This window comes from Grosmannia clavigera (genome assembly GCF_000143105.1).
Source record: "Grosmannia clavigera kw1407 unplaced genomic scaffold GCSC_113, whole genome shotgun sequence".
Taxonomy (NCBI): Eukaryota; Fungi; Ascomycota; class Sordariomycetes; order Ophiostomatales; family Ophiostomataceae; genus Leptographium; species Leptographium clavigerum.
The window spans coordinates 1,943,114-1,963,705 of NW_014040831.1; the positions used below are offsets into that span (position 1 = coordinate 1,943,114).

Genomic DNA, 20,592 nt, shown 5'->3' on the forward strand with positions numbered 1-20,592 from the left:
CTCCGGCATGCCCACGACAGCGACAGCGACTCGGACAGCGACTGCGGCATGGATGGCGAGCCGGTGCTCGAGTCGGACGGCGCGGACGGCGCAATCCTCTGGGCCGACTACGAAAAGAACGTCGGGATCCGCTTCCGCGTGACCGAGAGACAACTACCCGATAATGGACCACCGGCCCGGCCGTTTGACGAAGAGCCGGTGGCCTACACGCTTGAATACCAAGGTGGGCCTTTCTCCTTTTCCTTCTCCTGTGTGGCCTCCTTATACTGACAGTATGCAGAACTCGTCGTTCGCACGTACCAGCTGCTCTTATCGATAGAAAAGGCCGAGACGCAAGATGCATCGGGCTGTTTACATTAGTGCACGGCTAGCCAATGGCGGCATGGCGGCTATTACTTCCCTTTTCTCCGACTGCTTTTCCGGCCACGACATGGAATAGTGCATTCCCGTTGGTCCGCATGTTCTTTCTCTTCCGAGCCCACTGTCTAATTCCCCACTTTTCTCGAATTTTTACGTCCCGGCTACTTTTCTTTTTTTCTTTCTTTTTTTCTCATTATAGATCGTCCGCCCTGCATTAGGGGCGGCTTATTTTCGTGCTAGCTACTCCGTAACAGGCTAGCTTATGAAGTATATGCGCTTAGAGGGTGGGAATGGATATAGACTTAGATAGACGAGATGGGAAGAAGAATATGGGCTTTGGCCCTGAACGACTAGTCCCCATTCACGCAAGTGTCGCTCGTTGTCGTCCAAGCGAAGCGAGGCTGCAGCATCCAGCGCCTCAGCGCTGTTTCACTCCTGTTCTTGCTCCACTCCGGGTTTCCATGGCCGATCGGTGCAGATCAGAGCAGTGCTCAACCATGGAACCAAACCTTGTCTGCCCGTGTGGCCGTCAGCCTGGCCAAGCCGTTCGTCTGCATTCGTCTTGGACATGAGTGTAGGATCAAAGCGTACTTTGTAGGCTGTGTGATGGCCGTGACAGGACCAGCATCACGCACGGAAGCCTCTCGTCACCGCAGTAGTCAAACAGCGCCGTCTCCCGCTGTCTCCGCCCACACACGGGGCTAGGAGACTGCCCCCATTTCCCAAAGCGGATGCGGATGCTCGTGCGAGGAAACAAGACCACGAGGGCCAAACTGGACCGAGCTCCGTTCTGCAAGGATAACCTTGCTTTTTTCCGACTTGTTCTTCCCTAATTCCCTATCTCTTGCCGCAGCCCTTTTCGAGACCCTCATCTGCCGGATAGCAGCAGATTTTTGTTCTCTTCTTTTCTGGCAGTCGTTCTTTTGCCTTCTTTTTTCATTCCTATTTTTGTTCTTTCTTGTGTCTTTGTTTCTTTCTGATATCGGCACCTGCTCGGTGTCCACTCACGGGTGGCTGGCGAATGCGTACCTCGACGGTACTTGATTCTACCCTTCTCCATACTTCTTGCCCTTCCCCTTTCCTTTGTCTTTCTTTTGAATAATGGACGGAGCCGAACATGTCGACCACCGAGCGGCATCCCCGACGGCAGACACAGCGCGAACCGACAGCCCGACGCAGCAGCCGAAGGCGGTGCTGACGATCCGCGTGCCGGAGCCGCCGCCTAGGGCGCTGTCCCGGCTGCAGCGACTGCCGACGCAGGCGGCAAGATCGACGCGGGCATCATCGTTTGCGTCCGTGGCCACGACTGTCCGACGACCGATCAAGTACGGACAGGTGCGTCGTGGCGGAAGCAGACAGAACCAGCAGCAGCAGCAGCCGCAGATGGTGGCGGTGGAGCTGGTGCCGCAGCCGAGCGACGACGACGACGATCCGCTCAACTGGCCAACCTGGAAGAAAGAGCTCGGCTACTGGACGCTGCTGCTGGCGGCTGCCACCGCCGGCGTCTCCAAGACGGCTCTCGTCAGCGTTGGCAGCCAGCTGGCCGTTGCCTACAGCGTCAGCTACACCGCCGTTGCCGCGCTCACTGGCGTCCCCCTCATGGTCTCGGCCCTGTCCGGACTCGCGGCCGCCTCCACCACCCGCGTCTGTGGCCGCCGGCCGGCTTATCTGGCCTCGGCCGTGCTGCTGCTGGTCGGTGTCGCCTGGAATGCTGCAGCCGTGGCCCCCGGTGCCGATAGCCCCGCCCAGTGCATGGCTGCCCGCGTCCTGCAGGGCCTCTCCTGGGGCGCCTTTGACACGCTCGTGCTCGGCTCGATCCACGACACGTATTTTGTGAGTGTCGATGTGGGCGTGTGTGTCGGGCTGGATGCTGACGAAGTATAGGAACACCAAGTGCCGGTACGTCTGGCCGTCTACGACATTGTCGTCGTGGGCGCGACCTGGGGCGGTCCGCTGCTGGGGGGTGTGGCGTCGAGCCACGGTGGCGGCGTGGTGGTGCAGTTTGACGTGCTCAGCGTGTTTGCGAGCATCGTGCTGCTGCTAGTCGCTCTGGCGGTGCCGGAGACGCTCTTTGACCGGTCGTTTTACCTGATCAACCGGCCGGCGTCAGCGGCGTCGTCGGCCTGGTCCGAAAAGGCACTGCCACCGCGGCCACGCATGACGCTATCGGCTGAGACGGCGGCAGACTACCTGCGGACGATGCAGCCGTGGGCATACCGGCAGAGGTCACGTGCGCGTGGAATGAGCCGAAGTGTGAGTGGACAGTTGCTGCAGCCGGTGCGGGCGATGGTGGCGCCGACGACGGTGCTGCTGGTGGCACTGTCGCTGCTGCCGGTGGGTGCGTTGTGGGGGCTGGCGCTGTCGCTGAGCCTGCTCTTTGCGCCGGAGCCGCTGGTGCTGACGCCGGAGTCGAGGGGAGCCCTGATGGTGGCGCCGTGGCTGCTGGCTTCGGTGGTGGTGGCCCTGGTGAGCGCGACGCACGTGTGGCCGCAGCCATGGCAGCAGTGGAGGCGGCGGATGGTGGCCGAGGGCCTGCGGACAGTGCAAAACATGGCTGTGATGCGGCGAATGCTGGAGCGGTTGTCGGGTGGCAGCAACGACCATAGCAGCAGTCCCGGCACGGCCGGCTTTCCCGGCACGAGCTGCCGGTCGCCGGCCACCGTGCTGATGCTGGTGGGTGGCGGCTCGCTGCTGGCCGTGGCCGGACTGCTGGCCTTTGGGCTGTACGTGTCGTCGGGCATGAGCTCTGGCCGGTCGGCAGACGACGACGTGGACTATGCTCGCCTTTCGTTTGGCGCCGTCAGCTTCGTGCTCGGCCTGCTTGCCGCCGGCACCTATGTCGTCGATGCTGCTGTCCGGCCCATGGTTCGCCGCTCGACACAGTTCACCAGCTGCAGCCTCGCCGTCGCCCAGCGCAACACTGCCGACATGTGTGCCGGCGTCGGCCTCTGGCGTACACTCGCCGCTGGCGCTTTTGTCATCGGCATGCCCAGCGCCGTCTGGGCCTGGGACCTTCTCCGCGCTACCAGCATCGGCGTCTCCGCTGCTCAGCTGCTCGTCGTCGCTGCCGTCTTCGCCGTATGGTCCCTCGCCGGCGAAGCCGTCTGGCGCCTCGACGGCCGCGTCATGCTCTGCCTCGCCCCCGCAGACGATCCCGCCTGAGTGGCCCTCGCCTGTCTTGGCCCCATGCCCATCGTTAGACCGTATAGCCAAAGACAGAGACTGTTTGTCCCATGCGCTGCGTGACCGTCTGGACGTCGAACTTGTGCTTTATGTATTGTTACTTCCGAGCTATGCGGACGTGCATGAAGCACCCTACTAAATAAGTGGGAATTTATGTAATACGCTACAGGGTACATGTATCTTCCCATTGCGCCACACGTTCCACCCCTATTCGATAGGTTTAGTGCTTACTACGGAGTATTGCGCCGCGCTAGTGGCCTATTGTCAATGGCCCTACCTGACTCGGCCGTGTTTGGCCTCGCCCAAAGCGCAACTCTTGGCTGTCTGTCTTTTGTTCTTTCCCTCCTCTTTTTTCTCTCTTTCCTCTTCTCCCCCTTGGCCATTTCTGCTCCCTCGTTTCTCTTTCACGACGTATCCGGGGTGGAGCAATAATGAAGAAATTCGGTCAGCCTCCCGAAAAGTTGGGCTCACCGGCTGGTTCGCACAGCATGCCCAATAAGAACGCTACCGCCGCTGCCTGGCCGCATGCCAAACCAGCCTTATTGGCAGTGGGGCGTGTCGGTTTTCTGTAAGGATTCGAAATACGAAATACGATGCGCCAGTCTGGACGCGGACATGTGGCACGACACACACGGCAGCCTGTCAGCGTACAAGGGATCATGGAGTATATATAGCACCAGTGCTGTCTCTCTCCTTGTCTGGCTGCCGTGTCTGCACGCTCTCTGTTCCGTTTGAGCATCCTACGCTTCGTTGCATCGTACATCATTGCCCACCACCACTATCATCACCATGTTGGCCAACGTTGTCTTCGTCGCTGCTCTTGTCGGCTCTGCAGCTGCTCTTGCTCCTCGTCAGTATGCGTCCGTGTCGTCCTCGGACGACTCGTTCGAGTCCTACTCCCTCGACGCCAGCCAGAGCTCCGAAGCGGCCTGCGATTCGATGCTGGCCTCGGCCGCCTCCGGCGTGCCCTCTTTCCCCGCGGATGTGGAAAGCTATTTTGCCAGCTACCTCGACACCCCCATCACGGACCCCTGCCAGATCACCGTGCCGAGCAGCCTCGCGGCCGTGTACTCGTCGTACATGACGCCCTACAGCAGCTGGTACGCCGAACACAGCTCCGCTATCTACAGCATCGAGAGCAGGTGCGGCTACCTCGACCCCGTCTCGTCCAGCTACTACTACTCCGACGTCTGCGCCACTGCCACGTCCAACAGCGCCAGCGCCAAGGGTAGCGCCACTGCTACCGCCACTGCTACTGCCACTGCTACCGGCAAGACCACGGCTGCTGCCACTGACAAGACTACTGCCAAGGCTACGACCACCGCCACAAGCACCGCCACAGGTACCACCTCCGCCACGACTGCTGCTGCCACGGCTGCTGCAGCTAGGGACAGTGCTAGCGTCATAGTCGGTGCTGTCGTTGCGGCTGCCGGCTTCCTGGTCATTGCTCTGTAAGGGGACTGTTGGAAGGACCATATGATCAACCTAGCACAATGCAAGTAGAAAAAACAGGCTGTCGTCGTCGTTTTCTCGCCAGCTGGTATTGAATCTCGCGTACATAATGATAACCACTTTTCTTCCATTGGCTTAAGCCCACACCTTTTGGAACTTCTCGTCGAAGCGCTCTTTGAGCAGGCTAAAGGCCGCAATGACCGTCTTAAGCGCCTCCGCGCTGAGATCGGCGCCCGGTGCTTCGTCCGCCTCGTCCACGACCGTCTCCTGATCCTCATCGTCCTCATCGTCCTCATCGTCCTCGTCATCCCACGAGTCCACCACGACCTTGCGTTTGGGCTTCGTCAGCCCCGTAACCACCGACGACACAGTGCTGCCGACCAGCGTCTTCGTTCCGTCCGAAGATGCCGACGGCGCCGGGCGCGGCCGGTCCTCGTCGTCGCCCGACATGTCGTCGCCATCGTCGTTGTCGTCCATATCGGCGAGCGGGTCGGCCAGGCTCTTCAGGCTGCTAACCACCGTCGTCAGGACGCGGGCAAAGTCGCGCAGGTAGTACCACACGTCGCCGTCCTTGATGCCGTTGGCCTTGACGAGCACGGCCATGTCGCCGTGCCGGAAAAAGTCGTACAGGTACGCGTTCAGCGGCACGCCGTCCGTGTCGGCCGGCGCAATCGGCACGTATGGCACCGCCGACTCCTCGAGAAAGAGGCCGGCGCGCGCAGACGAGCAGAGATCGTGGACCGACGCAAACTCGTCTGTGAGGCCGGAGAGCGCGGCAAACGGCGATCGCAGCTGCACCGGCCGCTGCACCGACAAAGAAGCTCCAAGATCGAGCGTCTCCTCGGCCCGCACGTGCTGTCCGGTAAGCGGCAGCAGGTCGTCTGGCTGGGCCGCCAGATGCTGGCGCACGTAGCTCTGGCCGTAGGTGCGAAAGACAGCCAGCGCGGCCGCGTTGTGAGCACGTACCACCGCCTCCGCTTCAGCCGGCAGCGCGGGCAGCAGCACGACCGAGACCGACGGCCGCACCGTGTGCTCGAGCCACTCACGGTCGGCGTGGCGTCGGCACGGATGGCGGCCAAACAGATGAGCCAGCACAAGCACAAGCGTCTGCAGCGTCCCTTCCACGTCGTGCGCGAGTCCGGCACAGAGTCGGTGCAGATAGCCGTCGCGCAGCAACGCATGCAGCGCAAACGCCCCGTTCTCGGCAAAGTAGAGGTTGCCCACAAGACCAGCCAGGTTAAGCGGCACGCCAGCCGCTGAAAGCAGGTCTTGACGCCGCAAAAACTCGATCGAGAAGCGCAAGTGGTGTCCTATGGCTGCTTCGGCCGTCGCACCGCCCAAGTAGATGTGCGTCTGGGCAAAGAGCGAGCGGGCACACTGGCGCGCATATGCTTGGGCCTCGGCTCCGTCGGTCGCCGTCTGGTGCAGTAGAGCGAGTGTCCGCAGCACCAGCGTCGTGCTGAGGGCAAAGTGGCCACGCAGATCCGGCAGCCGCGACGACAGCAGTTCCAACACCCGCTGTGGCCGCAGATCGTAAAAGACAATGTTGCCCAGGATGTCGAAGCCACGACGGCCAGCTCGACCGGCCGCCTGCCGGTAGTTGAGCGCGTTCAGCTCCGTCGAGTCGCCACCAAACACGACCGTCTTGCAAGGCATGTTGATGCCCAGCGCCAACGTCCCCGTCGACACCACCACCGTCAGGAAGCCGCGCCGGAACAGCATCTCCACCGTCTGCCGGTATTTCCGGTTCATGCCTGTGTGGTGCACACCGATGCCACGGCGCAGGCCCTCTACAAAGACCGGTGGCAGGTCTGCCCACCGCAGATTGTTCACATGCTCCAGCAGCTCTGAACGGGCCAGCTTGCTGTGGTCTGCCAGACTGAACCGCTCCTGCGGCGCCTCCGGGTCGAATCCGTCCCACCGACTCGACTCGGCGCTGCCCGACTCGCGCATGCTGTCCAGTCGCGACTTGCCCTCGTCGTCGTCGCCGCCGCCCTTTGTCTTCTTCGCCTTGTCGCCCTTGCCCTCGCGCTTCGCCTTGGCTCGCTGGTACTCCTCGTAGTCGGCCATCGTCTTGGCCCACTCCGGGCTCGTGTCCTTCCATCCCTGTTCGGCTGCCGTTAGCTGCCCGACCACGCTCTGCATCGTCTCCTCGCACAGCTTGCGGTCGTAGATGAAGATTAGCACTGGCACCGCTCCGCGCTTGCGCAGGTCCGACAGCAGCTCTAGTGTGTGTTTCGTCCCGTATCGCTTCGTGTCTGTCGTTGTTGTCATGCCGGACGATGCGCTCAGCTCGTCTCGCACCGCCACAAACGGCGAGTCCGGCGCGTGCATCCACTGCAGCAGCACCGCCTTCAGCTTCCCCTCCCACACCACGGCGTCCGCCTTGGCCACCGTCTTGCCGGCAAACACCACCGCCGGGTCCAGCTGTCGATCCAACGCAAATGCCGCCGTCTGGTGCTTCCGCATGCTGCGCCACAGAGTCAGACAGTCACGCGGCTCCAGCGTGATGTCGTCCAGCGAGTTCCGTCCTCGGTCCATCAGGCTGGCCATCGGGTGCACAAACGTAAAAGGCGTGTCTGAGTTGCAGCCGTCCACTTCGAGGCCGGGGATCGGCCACCGGCTCGGCACCGGCCCAAAGCCCGTAAACCGGAACGGCGTCTCCGCCCGCAGCGTCGCCGGCTTCCAGAAGTAGCTGCGCAGGTCCGAGTACCGCGACCCGTGCACAATCATCTCCATGTCGCGCCCCTTGGCCTTCTCTGTCCCGTCCAGCCAGGCCCGGAACTCGTTCGGATTGCCAATCGTCGCTGACAGCGCAATCATCGGACACGGCGCCATCAACAACAGCTGCTCCCATACCACACCCTCTTCCGACTGCCCGATGCTGTGCACCTCGTCAAAGATGATCCACCGGATCCGCCGCGCCCATGAGCTCTTGCTGTCCGCGCCCCGTCCGCTGCCCGGCGACAGAAGAAGGCTCTGCAGCATCTGTGGCACCGTCACCAGCACCTGGCAGCCCGTCGGATTGTTGATCGTGTAGTCGCCCGTCTTGATCGACCACACCGACCGCCCCCCGCCGTTCGGGTACGCTTTTGAAAACCGTGCCTGGATCTCCGCTGCCACCTGGTTGACCAGCGCCTTGGTCGGCGCCACGTACACCAGCACGCCCTCGTCACTCTCCCGCAGCACCTGCTTCATCGCGTAAAACGAGATGAACGTCTTTCCTGCCGACGTCGGTGCCACCACAAAGAGACTGCGCCGTGCGTCGATCGTATCCAGCACCCGCCGCTGCCATCGGTCCGGCTTGAAATCGTTTGCACGCGCGTCTGCCTGCGAGTCGAAGCCCCGATCCAGGTACGGGCCGCAGTACCCGAGCTCGAATTCTGATTCCACTGTCGGTCGTGGGAATGTCGTTGCCCGCAGCTTCTTCAGCACCTCCGCCATCGCAGCCTTGGACAACAGAGCTTGTGCAGGCGACGTTGGCGACGCCGTGCTTGCCGTCAGCGCCAGCGAGAAGCCCAGGTTGCCCGCCAGCTTTTCTGCCAGCTTCTCCGCCTCGCCAGAGAGCGGCAGCTTGCTCATCTCCTGCAGCTGCAGCCACACCAGCGCGCTAATGTCTGGCCGTATCTTCGCCCCCGCCTCACTCGCCAGCACCCGGCCCAGGATGCTACAGATGAGCAGCAGGACGTCCGACCCCGCCGTGTCCGGCTCCAGCACTGCCCGGCTCCGGAAGTAGTTCACCGTCGCCCGGTACTGCTTCAGAAGATCCTTCTCGGCCGTCAGCTTGGCATGGGCCACTCCCCACGTCGCACTGACCGCTGCCATCTTGTCGGCCTGCTTCGACGACTGCAGCGCCTGCTGCTGCTCCAGCAGTTTCTGCTTGAAGTCGTTCTTGGCTCCTGCCTTACCCTTGAGCGCCTTGGGTGCCTTGGACGCCTTCTGTCGGCTGGCCTCCTCAACAACCGCCTTCGGCTTGGCCTTCTTCCCGCCACCTGCCGACGCCGGAGGCGCCACCACGATCGTCTCGGGGTTGATTCCCTTGCCCGCTGCATTCGTCAGGCTGGCCGCGTACGCGATGATCTCTGCCATGAACCGCTGGTTCCGCCGCAGCACCCGCGCCTGCGCCTTGGGGTCAACCTTGCCCGCGACCGGCTTCTTCGAGCTGTGGCTGACTTCCAGTGTGGAGAACTTGGCCGTAGCCGATGCCTTGCCGCTGTGTTCCGGGCCGGCCGTCGTGACTGAGACACTGGACAGGATCTCGTCAAAGTCGTGGTGCGAAAACGGAAGGACTGAGCCCTCGGGAGTGATATCTGCACTGGCAGCAGAAGCCGAGGAAATTTGAGACGTCGAGCAGGCTCCGTCTGTGAAGTGGCACAGGAGGTCCACCCCTCCCACAATGCCGACCACTGTGGCCAGCCGCCTGCAGAGCCGGACGGCATCGGATGAGAGGCCCTGCGGAACTGCTTTGGTGTCCAGGCCTCCCATCACCGACAGCCAGATCCGCCCGTCCACGAGGTCGTATGCGTCCCAGATCTCCTTGCCTTCCCACTGACGGCTTCCCACCAGCGTTCGCGCCGCGTCCGAGTACCTGTTGATGAACAGGCTGTCCAACTCTGCCTCATCTGCGTTTGTCGGGTACTTTGGTTTCGCCGGCCGAGCAGGAAGAGGGCAGTGCTGCAGCATGATCTGGTGCACGATAAATGCAGCAGCTCGGCTCCGCATCTCCGCACTGCCGTCCACCTCCAAGAGTGCGGCAAGGGCAGCCATCGAGATGAGCTCGCGAATCGACTTGCTCGTCTCCTTTTCTGCCTCTGTCTTCTCAAACTCGGACACGACTCGGTCGTAGATCAGACCAACGTCAATGTTGGCTGGCATGTGTGTCTTGGGGGCCGGCGCTGAGTGCCAGAGCTCCTTGGCAAACGGCAGGTCGGAGGTTTCTGAAAAGAGTGATGCTCGGGCCTGGGGAAAGCATGTTTAGCATGTTGGGCCGAAAGACAAGACCAGGACCGGACAACTAACCTCTGAGCTGACGAACTCGACATCGTCAATAAGAGCTACGGTGTAGCCCTCTGTGTTGAGGCGGTACATGACGCTCTGGAAGGTCAAGACGCTGCCGTCTTCAGCTCCCGCCTCAGAGCCGCTCTGGCTGGCCATCATCTGACCGTCCGACACGAAGAAGAGCCGGAGCGGGTGGAGCGCCTGGTAGTCCTTGTACTCCTGGCAGTCCATGGACGCGAACACAAAAGTGATTGGCTTGGGCGGTGTGATCTTGTCGGCATACAGCTGTAGATGACGCATCACCACAGCACGGGCAAGACGACGCTTGCTGAGAGCTGTTGCCCGGACATGCTTCTCGACCGGGCTGCAGTCGTTGTCATTGTCGAGCGTGGATTGGGGAGCCAGGAGGCCCTCGTGGTCGGCAAACCAGATGACGTGGAAATTGCAGCCTCGGTCCCGCAGCTTGGCCAGAAATGTCTCGACAGCGTGGACGGCATGCAGCATCTGAAATCCTCCTGTGAATGAGAGCAGTTAGACGACAGCCGAGTGCGGGGTAGGAGAGCGGACGTGCGTACCCTGGAAATCCACCTGGGCCTCTTCGAGACAATGCATCAGCAACGACTCGCCGTGGATCGCGCACAGCTCGTGGCCAGCATATTCGCCCAGGACATCCTGCCGATGCGGAGAGGCCGCTTCGTACCAAGTGGCCATCTGTTGGGCCATCGTGTCGCTTCCGGTCTCATTGATCGCTTTCTCTTGAAAGCAGAGAAAAGCGGGCAGAAAGATGACACAAATGCGTGTTTGCTTTTTTGCGGTGAAAAATGGCCATTCTTTTCCCAGTTTTATCCAACATTTTATAAAATATTACGGCCCGACTGGAGACCGAGACGTCTGTTGTGGAGGGACTGCGTGTCGCTATTGGGTGCCTGCTCCTCGTCGATTGGCCTACATCACAAGCAGTTCAGGCCGCGACGAGATAAAGACGGTAAATTGTTGTATCCAGCTGTGGGCTTTAATGCTTATCGGGAGGGGTTAATGCGAATAGACTAGGCCGAACTGGGGAAGACTTGTACAGTGTGGCGCAGTGCGCTATGCAGCAGGGGAGGTTATGCACGTCGGCATAACTTAGTACGAATATTCCGTACCTACGATGACAAGACATAGATGCGGACTAGGCATCTATAACTCAAATACATACTCCGTATATCTTTATTCTTATTCTTTGCTATCTCAATCGAAGCTTACCGGGTTGTGGTGGTGCCGCTTTCTGGCCTTTGCTTAGAGTATCGCTATTACCATAGCTTTTGGCATATACAATCAACCATGTCCACATACTCAATCACTCCCCGAACATCCAACACTACCCCATCCAACCCCATTTGTCGATCCGCCGGCTCCCTTCTGCACCTTGTCGTTGTTGAAGCAGCGGGTGCGCACCCAGATGGGCGTGCGGAACGTGGCCTTCCACTCGAAGCCGCCACACGAATCGTCGCCGTCTAGGCAATAGTCAAAATGCCAGTTGGTGATGCCGCCACCGACGCACGATTTGGCTGATGGCAGCAGGGTGTCAGCGCCAAAGTCGTAGCCAGACCATCCGGAGCCGCGCAGGGTATAGGAGCCCCAGAGTGGCTTGTAGGAGCCCTTGCAGTCGCCCGTAGGCGCCTTGACGAGCGTTCGATCGTGCTTAGGATTGACCTGGTACGTGTAGTCGCCGCGGACGTAGTTGCCGCCAAACTTGAAGTCGAGCGGGTTGTTGGGGTCGTTTCCGTCGCAGCCGTTGATGATGCGGCTGAAGGAGTCGAGGCACTGGGCCTTGTCCCAGGTGGACGCACCGTTGCTCAGCTGGACGGATATTTCATGCTCGTCCTGGGTGCCGGCGTGGTACGTCTTGCTCTTGGCCCAGTTGAGCGTGTCAGACGGATGGTCCTTGTCGACGGTATTGCAGAAATCCTTGTAGTTCTCGTTCATGCGGTCGCCGCTGGCAAAGGCCTTCTTGCCGTCCGGCTGCCAACAGGTGAAGATGTCCGTGTTGACGTGGCAGACGGGATCATCGACGCCGAGCGCCTGGGCGCGCAGCCAGACGAGGTTCTCCATCGCAAAGGCCGCCATGTTCTCGTGACCACGCTCGTTGGGATGGAAGTTGGCAGCCAGCTTGTCGGGCAGCCCAACGCCCAACGTCGGATCCGTGCTGTCGTCACCCGGGCAGTTGGGCGGCGACGGCGCCCGCGGGTTCAGCTTGTGCAGCACCTCGGCTCGCGGACTTCGCGACTTGTACAGCAGCGAGTCGTAGATGTCGACCTTGGCCCACTTGGCCTCGAGATGGTCGAGGAAGTGCTGGCGCTGCGCTTCGGTCATCTCGCCGCCAATGGCCGCTTCGGCAGCCGCGCGCATCTTGTCGTCTGCGTTTGCGCTTGCGTCTTCGCTCCGTCTCAGCTCCCGATACGACTTGGGCTTCACGTACGTGTTGCGCTTGATGAACTGGAGCTCTGCCTGATTCGGCTCCGGATACAGGCCGACGCCGCTGGGCGAGCACATCTGGCCGTCGACGATGCCGCCCCAGTCGGACCAGTCGGAATAGGTGATCTTGTACTGGATCGCCGTGTCGGTAGAGTACTCGTCGACCACGTCGGAAATGGCCTGGTTGATGTTGGCCACCAGCGTGTTGAACTTGTTGCGCCGGTCAATAGTCAGCTTCAGCGGCGAGCTGAACCAGTACGACCACCACCACCACTCCTTGATGGCCCAGTACTGCTTGCTCAGGTCGGCGCAGTCTTCGCTGGTGGTGTCGAAGAAGGGCGCATAGCCGCTGTAGACGACGTAGCCGTCTGTTTTGACGACGCTGTTGAGCGCCGAGAGGATGTCTCGGATGTTGTCCTTGAGGATGGTGTCGATGTTCTCTTGCGCCTTGTCGATGATCTGCTGGCACACGTCTTCGCCCCGCCACGCGAGCAGGATGCAGTTGGTGATCATCGTGGCCAGGCAGAGATCGTTTCCGCCGGCCGTCAGCATGACGAGGTCCAGCTGCCCGCTAAGGTCGATGACCTGGTTGTAGATCTGCTCGGTCCGGGCGCCGCTGCAGGCTGGATACTGAAAGTCTGTCACCGTGGGGCCAAAAGCATAGTTGAGAATCTTGACCCAGGAGTAGCTGTAGCGCGAGCAGTACCAGTCATCGGTGAGGGGGATGCCCAGCTGCTGGCCGGAGCCGATGCCTGCGGTGTAGCTGTCGCCAATGGCCGCCCACTTGGAGATCCACGAGAAGTCTGTCGGATCAGTGTCGCGGCGCAACAGCGCCCCGACCAGGTTCGGCGATGTGGACGTGGTCATGTTAGTGCCCTGACGGCCGCCACGGGGATGGCCGGCGGCCAACGGTGCCGACGACAATGCGAGTGCGGCCAGCCAGAAAGTCCGGAGTGAAGCCATCGTCATGGTTGGCAACAGACTGGGTCTTCGATGCTGTTCTTCCTTGTGGCACTCTCTGTCTTCTCTATCTACATAGCAGGACCGTCCCGATTCTCTTACGTACTTCTGTCAGACTCGGAGTAAGACGCATCCGAGACTCAGCCTTTTGGCCCTGGCTCCTGAGCGGGGCCGTCTGATATGTTGCCGCGCCGTGATTACCAAGATCTCCTTAGAATAGGGTGGGATGGCTTAGATGGGATCCGCTATGGCTGCTACCCAAGACGGACTGCGACGTCAATGGGATCAACACCTATCTTACGCGCACCCACCATGTCAGCAAATAGACGAAGTAGGTACAATAGTGACAGTATTGATAGCAGAGGTGGGTGTACTGAGTACTATGACATCGTTCGGCGATCCGCAGGAAAGTCGCCGCTTCGATTAAGCTGTGAGAGCGTCTTCCTCTTCCCATTTCTTTGACTGTTATTGCAGACTTTGAACAAATCGCTACACCGCATCCGTTTCATGAAAATGGCAGTCTTGAGGAGCTTGTTCTTGCTGCAAGGCATTTTCACAGGCATCTTTGCAGCGTCCTTTGTACAACAAGCCACGGAAGATGCCTCTACTTCCGACTATACCTGCACCGCGACTAGAGGCTGTGACATTGGCTGCTGCGGGCCTTTGTAAGTCAATCTTGACCATCATCGCTGTCTCGACCCTGTTTTCTAACGACCTGCGAAGAAATGCAACGGGCGGCGGTGTGTGCGGCGCCGGCCCGGATTACTGTGGCGACAAGTGCACGTCGCAGTGCTCGTGGAAGAGCGAGTGCGACCCGGGCTGGGGCCTGCAGTGGTCCAACGCGTCGACCTGTCCGCTCAACGTCTGCTGCAGCAAGTATGGCTTCTGCGGCACCACGTCTGACTTTTGTGGCAGCGCCGTCGTGTCTTCGCCCCAATGCTCCGGAAACAAAGTTCTGACGGCCGGACGATTGGCTACTACGAGGGCTGGAACGGCCAGCGTGCATGTGGCAGTAAGTGAGCTGTGTATGCTTTATGCTGTATGCTGTTTGCTGCCTGTTATGCTGACCTCACAGCCATGTCGGCCAGCCAGATTCCCCTCGGTTATTATACACACATCAACTTTGCCTTTGCCCTGATCGACCCGACCACGTTCCACGTCGTGGCCATGGACTCGGATACGGCCAGCCACTACGACGCGGTGACTGCGCTCAAGGCCGAGCAGCCCGGCCTGGAGGTCTGGATCGCCGTTGGCGGTTGGGCCATGAACGACCCGGGTGCGTACCGGACGGCCTTTTCCGACGTGGCCAAGTCCGAGACCAACCAGGATGCCTTTTTCGAGTCCCTCATCATGTTCATGCTGACACACGGCTTTGATGGCGTGGACATTGACTGGGAGGTATGATCCTTGCGATTGTCTCCTCCGTACGATACAGGCTGACCATCTCGCAGTATCCCGTGGCCGACGACCGCGGCGGAACCGAGGCTGACTTTGACAACTACGTCAACATGCTCAAGCGCCTCCGGACTCGGATGAACGGCAGCGGCCATCAGTTTGGTCTGAGCATCACGCTTGTAGGTTTCATGCCCAAAGCTGGTGCTACCGAATGCTGACTAAGCAAGCCCTCCTCATACTGGTATTTGCGCGGCTTCGACATTGTCAACCTAGAGCCTTACGTGGACTGGTTCAACATGATGACATACGACATACGTAGGTTTCTCTAAGCTTTACAAGCATGAGTGATCACCATCTGACAAGACAGACGGTGTCTGGGACAGCACGGTCCAGTCCATCGGCTCGTTTGCGTATGCCCACACCAACCTGACTGAGATCAGCACCGGCCTCGAGCTGCTGTGGCGCAACAACATCAACCCAGAGCGCGTCAATATGGGCCTTGGTTTCTATGGTCGAAGTATGTGCGCTTCTAGCCTCGCGTGCTGACAAGTATGGCTAACAATGCACAGGCTTCACCATGGCCGACCCCAGCTGCATGACGGCCGGCTGTCCCTTTACGTCTGGAGCCAACGGCGGTGAGTGCACTGGTACTCCCGGCGTGCTGTCGGCCGCGGAGATCGTCAAGATCATTGCTGCCGGGGCCACGGTGACGTTCGACCCGGTGGCTGCCGTCAAGATCGTCACCTGGGACACGAACCAGTGGGTCAGCTGGGACGATGCCGAGACGCTGAAGCTTAAACAGAACTTTGCCAACGAGCGTTGTCTAGGAGGGTACGTTGTCCTGTTTGAGGGAAGGCCGCGCATCAGGAATAAGCTAACGAGACAGAACGATGGTGTGGGCGATTGACTTGGATGACGGAACTCTTATTGATGCACTGGGATCCAACTTGTCTCGCAAGAAGTCGAATACGTACAATGCTACCGGGATGGAGGCAGACTATTACGTATATGCGGGAAGCAATAGCACCGATGATTCATAGGTAGCTGGAATCGGCGAGCAGATAGCCTTCAAACTGTTGAATTGCTATACCACTTGCACCAAGTGCAAAAGTATCTTCCAAATGGTAGGCAGAGTCGTATGAGTAATCCTAATTTCAACATATACAAGACCAACTGTCACAAGGACTAGTTTCATTCGTATGAAGGTGTATTGCACTAAAAGGAGGAGGAGACTGAATGGTAAGGTGTACTAAGGAGAAAATAGATACATCGCGACCCTTCTGGGATCTGTTTTGATACTAGTGTCTGAGCCCACTGTGTCCACACTGACCAATCACAGGGAAGAATACTTAAGTGGGTCAGAAGGCCACTAACACCCCTTCTTCTTCTTGAACGAGTCCTTGAATTTGCCAAAGAACTTGCTGCTCTTACTGTTGGGCAAGACTGGAAGGCCGGAAAAGGAGCCGGTGCCGAGATCGGACTCGTACAGCTGTCGCACGCCGGCAATATCCAGCGCGCTCGGCACCAGGTTGATGCCCAGCTTCTGGCCGTCGTTGCGCAGCAGCACGTTGGACCGTTTGTCGGAGTCGCCGCCCGGGGGCGCCGCCTCGCCAATGGCCCCGGCACCGCTGGGGTACAACATGATGGACTTCCAGTCGACGTTGGCGTATGTGGGCACAGACTGCCCGGCACCACCGGCGCCGGGATGCATGCGTGTCCGGCCGTTGATGGGCAGCCAGTCGACGGCGCTGAATTTGTACTTGGCCGCGACGCCGCGAAAGTGACACAGCAGGTCATCGTCACCGTCGCCCGAGGCCTTGGCGCGCGAGATGGCGTCCGGGTAGTCCTTGAGGACGGTGCAGTCGAAGCTGTCGCCAAAGATGGCGCTGCCAAAGGAGCCGGTATTGTAGGGACTGCCCCAGTAGTTGATGTTCTGGTGCTCGTGGTACAGTCCCCAGGAATGGCCGATCTCGTGCGCGTAGTTGGCCACGATGTCGAGCATGCCGATGCCAGCCTTGTCCGAGAGCGCCATCGAGGGGCCCTTGTACTCGGGGGCGCTGGCATCGAGCGCCGCAATACCGATAGTTGTCGACAGCCGGCCCTCGGCGTTGTAGCTGATGACCAGCACGCGGTCGCGCTGCTTGTTGTTGACGCAGCTGGCACCCGGGTCAAAGACCTCGATGTACTTGTACACGTCGCGGTGCAGGCCGGTGCCGCCCTCGCCGTCGGTGCGCCACGTCTCAATGGCCAGCTCCAGATGCTCCCACAGCGTGTCGCGCGCGTTCTGCGTCTCGAAGCAGAAGCTGATGGTCGACGATGGCCAGATCTTGAAGCCAGACGTCCCGGCATCGGGCTGGATTGAGAGGTAGCGCTCAGCAAGACGCTTCACTGTCGTGTTGTCCACAAACGCATGACCCGCCCCGTCCACCGTGATTTGGTGTCGTTCTGGCGGGGCCAGATATCGCAGGGATGACTCCCATGCCCGGTTGCCGGCCAGAGTGCCCTGTATCAGCGCAGCACTGGCCACGAAGCATGAAAGGCAGTGGCGTAAGGACATGGTGAACAGAGAACAGATGAACGGGCGAGCCCGAATCAAGGACTCAAGACTCGGAGAATGAAGGACTTCGAATGAGTACAGAAGTGGAATATCGACTGGGCAGATGCAAGGCGCCTGCCAAGGACTGGCACTTCGAAGTTCCAGTCTTTTGACAATTGAAAAAAAAAAGCAAGCACTAGGCTCCACCCCTGCTGAAGGATCATCTCATAATACACACAGCCAAGGCATCGTCGACCGGTCATAAGATGACTGACGGCCCGTTTACGGAGTATGCCTTATCATGTCAGCACGGCGTAGTGCTTAGTGCTTACTCTAGGCAAAATGCAACGGGAAGCCACGCGTGCCGCCATCCCCTGCAGCACTACTGCGGGGTATCACCAAGATATGCTGTTTGGGGCCGGTTATATCCGCGGAGCTTATATCCAAAAAGGCAGGTCGGATCGCTGCAGCTCGACTGCCACGCGCAACGGGACGAAGTACCGTCTGGAGTACCGGGTACAATGGCCCAGCTTTGGTCTTGGTCGGATGAATGCATCCATTTCTCACTTGCATCTTACTCTGCGTCCTCGGTGTAATTTCGTTGTTGCTACCGAGTTCTCGGTGTCTTACAAATCACACCAGTCAGCGTAACATCGACTCGTCAGTCTGCCAGAGTCAAGTCGCGCTCCAAGTGAAAGGTCGAAAACCGCAAGAGTTCCTCTCATCCTGTGATGTGTTCTGCAGAGACTTGCGCAATATGAAGTCCGTTCTGCTTGCCGCGATCGGCCTGCTTGCCGGCTGTGCTGCCGGGCAAGAATCGACTCCAGGGGGCCCGACACAGACAGGCACCATCTCGACATGCGACGAGTGGTATGTCGTCCAGAGCAACGACACGTGTGAGACTATCGAGAGCAGCTTTGGCATCACACTGGCCCAGTTCTTGGCTTGGAATCCGGCCGTGTCCAGCGACTGTACGACCAATTTCTGGAGTGGCTACTCCTACTGTGTTGGCGTGTCTTTGGTGACGTCGTTGTCAGCCACAAGGACGCAATCCAGCAGCCTCTCTGCGACAACGTCCGTGCCGACAGTGACCAGTCCTCCGGGCCCAACTATGACTGGCACAGCGTCCAATTGCGACAACTGGTACCTAATAAAGAAAGGTGACACGTGCGCCACCGTCGAATCGGCCTATGGCATCACACACGCCGAGTTCATTGCCTGGAACCCAGCTGTCAGCAGCGACTGCGCAACCAACTTCTGGACCGGTGAGGCCTATTGTGTCGGTGTCGGAGCTGTCCCATCCAGCATCGTTTCCAGCTTCGTAAGTAGCCTCGTTTCCAGCTCCGCCATCAGCTCCAGCATCAACGCAACAGGCAACGCGACAATAACCCCCTACTCAACACGCTTCCCGGTGACGTCATGGAATATCTCGTCGCCCACGGTCGGCACGACATGGCCGCCTACCCAGACACAGGCCGGCCAGCCTAGCTACTGCAACTACTGGCATCTGGTGCAGCCAGGCGACACCTGCTCGACCATCGCGTTCGCCTACTCCACCTGGATGACCCTGGCCGACTTGTGAGTATCGAGCTGCGGCCCTATGACCAGTTTCAAGCACGCACCACTGACATGCGTAGCTTTGCCTGGAATCCCGTCGTCGGCGCCGACTGTACCGGCCTATACGTTATGTACTGGGTATGCGTAGGCATCCAACCGCAGACATCGCTCACGCTCGAGTATCCGACCACCACGCCAACCATCCCGGACGAGGTGCCGTGGACGCCGACGCCAACGCCTTCGATCGACTACAGCTTCACTCCGTCACCTACCCAGGGCCCGCTACCGACAAACTGCGCAAACTACTACTTCTCGAGAGAGGTGAGTGCTTTTCTTCGTCGCAAATTAGCTGGACACAACTGACCCATGGCAGAATGACACCTGCAGCGTCGTGGCTGCCGAGCTGGGCTACATCACGGAGGACGAGTTTCTCTCCTACAACTCCTATCTCGACGGCAACTGTAACGGCCTGTGGTCCGGTGTGTACTACTGTGTCAGCGAGTGGTCCGGCTCACAGAGCGACCTGCCTCCGCCGCCAACAGTCAGCGCGAAGCCGTCCTCGGCTCCCAGCGACACCATCTCGACATGCAACTCATGGTACCAGACCAGTGGCGATGACGACTGTGCTGTCGTATCGGCCATCTTCGGCACGTTCTCTGCGTCTGACTTTATCAGCTGGAACCCGAGTGTCGGCGAGGGCTGCACAGAACTTGTGGTAAGATTCGTCTCACCTTGGTGTTGACACAACCCTAACTCCATCTGCAACCATAGCAAGACACCTACTATTGTGTCTCTGTCCCCGGCACGCCGACTACTCGCACAGCTATCGTGACGCCCACACCCACAGCTACTGCGCCCGTACAAACGGGAATTGCTTCGGACTGCAACAGCTGGTGGCTTGTTAAAGAGTGTGTGGCGTCTCTGTTTCCTCTTCACTGCCAAACTCTGCATGCCTGCTAACTGGCCAGTTCCGATACCTGCGATATTATTATCACGGCCAATTCTCTCACTCTGGAGCAGTTCCTCGATTGGAACCCGTCCGTCGCCAACGGTACCAGCGATTGTGCTCAGCTGCTGCCAGACTATGACGTCTGTGTTCTGCTCGATGGCATGGAGCCAGGCGGCAACACCACCACCACGGCCAGCTCTACTAGCATAGTTTCAACAGTACCGGCCTCGACCCAGTCGAGCAGCGCACTCTCGACATCGTAACCCGTATGATGACCTAGTTTATTTGACTATCAGCTTGGCACTAATAAAAGCTAACTAGGAGGACCAGGTTCGGTGATTTGGCCCGCAACAATGTCGACTATAAAATAAGGTAGAGACTGGTATGGTCAGAAAAGAATTCAAGTACTTCAAAAACCCCTAGGGTCCTGTGGGCTTCCACTGGCTACCAAGTAATGCAATTCGAAGCCCACTCCATACAGCTAGTGTCAGCTTGTCAAGACAGTAATCAGTATCCTGTCTCAAAACAGTCTGCTAAACCACTTCCAAGCCTCCACGAAAATTCCCTTCACCGTGTTCCACGCCTCTTTGACCGTTTCCCAGACTTTCGCAAGCCACTTGATAACAGCATTGACCGTGTCCAAGAATTGGTCCAAAACGTGTTTCCAGAAACTTACAAATCCATTAGAGATAGCCAGCCATACATCCGTTGCCTTCTGCTGTTGAGATTCTGGCATCGCCGAAAT

General features: G+C 59.3%; 7 protein-coding genes across 7 annotated transcripts; 4 read left to right on the plus strand and 3 right to left on the minus strand.

The window, feature by feature from the left end:
- Positions 1–1,461: 1,461 nt before the first annotated feature.
- On the plus strand, positions 1,462–3,522 carry CMQ_4186 (major facilitator superfamily transporter; the record flags this gene model as incomplete). The annotated part of the gene is made up of 2 exons (XM_014320124.1): positions 1,462–2,193; positions 2,245–3,522. 2 exons carry the CDS (start codon positions 1,462–1,464, stop codon positions 3,520–3,522), a joined length of 2,010 nt encoding a protein of 669 aa, XP_014175599.1.
- Positions 3,523–4,332: 810 nt separating this feature from the next.
- Positions 4,333–4,998, plus strand: CMQ_4204 (uncharacterized protein; the record flags this gene model as incomplete). The annotated part of the gene is made up of 1 exon (XM_014320142.1): positions 4,333–4,998. One exon carries the CDS (start codon positions 4,333–4,335, stop codon positions 4,996–4,998), a length of 666 nt encoding a protein of 221 aa, XP_014175617.1.
- A 132-nt stretch (positions 4,999–5,130) lies between these two features.
- On the minus strand, positions 5,131–10,716 carry CMQ_3479 (dead deah box DNA helicase; the record flags this gene model as incomplete). The annotated part of the gene is made up of 3 exons (XM_014319417.1): positions 5,131–9,954; positions 10,015–10,508; positions 10,569–10,716. The coding sequence occupies 3 exons, from the start codon at positions 10,714–10,716 to the stop codon at positions 5,131–5,133; spliced, it is 5,466 nt and encodes a 1,821-aa protein (XP_014174892.1).
- Positions 10,717–11,328: 612 nt separating this feature from the next.
- CMQ_3612 (uncharacterized protein) lies at positions 11,329–13,419 on the minus strand (the record flags this gene model as incomplete). The annotated part of the gene is made up of 1 exon (XM_014319550.1): positions 11,329–13,419. The coding sequence occupies one exon, from the start codon at positions 13,417–13,419 to the stop codon at positions 11,329–11,331; it is 2,091 nt and encodes a 696-aa protein (XP_014175025.1).
- A 504-nt stretch (positions 13,420–13,923) lies between these two features.
- CMQ_4065 (class 5 chitinase 1) lies at positions 13,924–15,712 on the plus strand (the record flags this gene model as incomplete). The annotated part of the gene is made up of 7 exons (XM_014320003.1): positions 13,924–14,075; positions 14,134–14,426; positions 14,486–14,808; positions 14,862–14,984; positions 15,033–15,120; positions 15,173–15,322; positions 15,375–15,712. The coding sequence occupies 7 exons, from the start codon at positions 13,924–13,926 to the stop codon at positions 15,710–15,712; spliced, it is 1,467 nt and encodes a 488-aa protein (XP_014175478.1).
- A 127-nt stretch (positions 15,713–15,839) lies between these two features.
- CMQ_3667 (uncharacterized protein) lies at positions 15,840–17,362 on the minus strand (the record flags this gene model as incomplete). Its single annotated transcript, XM_014319605.1, has 2 exons — positions 15,840–15,849; positions 16,182–17,362. 2 exons carry the CDS (start codon positions 17,360–17,362, stop codon positions 15,840–15,842), a joined length of 1,191 nt encoding a protein of 396 aa, XP_014175080.1.
- Positions 17,363–18,098: 736 nt separating this feature from the next.
- Positions 18,099–20,110, plus strand: CMQ_3921 (peptidoglycan-binding protein; the record flags this gene model as incomplete). The annotated part of the gene is made up of 5 exons (XM_014319859.1): positions 18,099–18,919; positions 18,979–19,219; positions 19,272–19,613; positions 19,670–19,806; positions 19,867–20,110. 5 exons carry the CDS (start codon positions 18,099–18,101, stop codon positions 20,108–20,110), a joined length of 1,785 nt encoding a protein of 594 aa, XP_014175334.1.
- Positions 20,111–20,592: the final 482 nt, after the last annotated feature.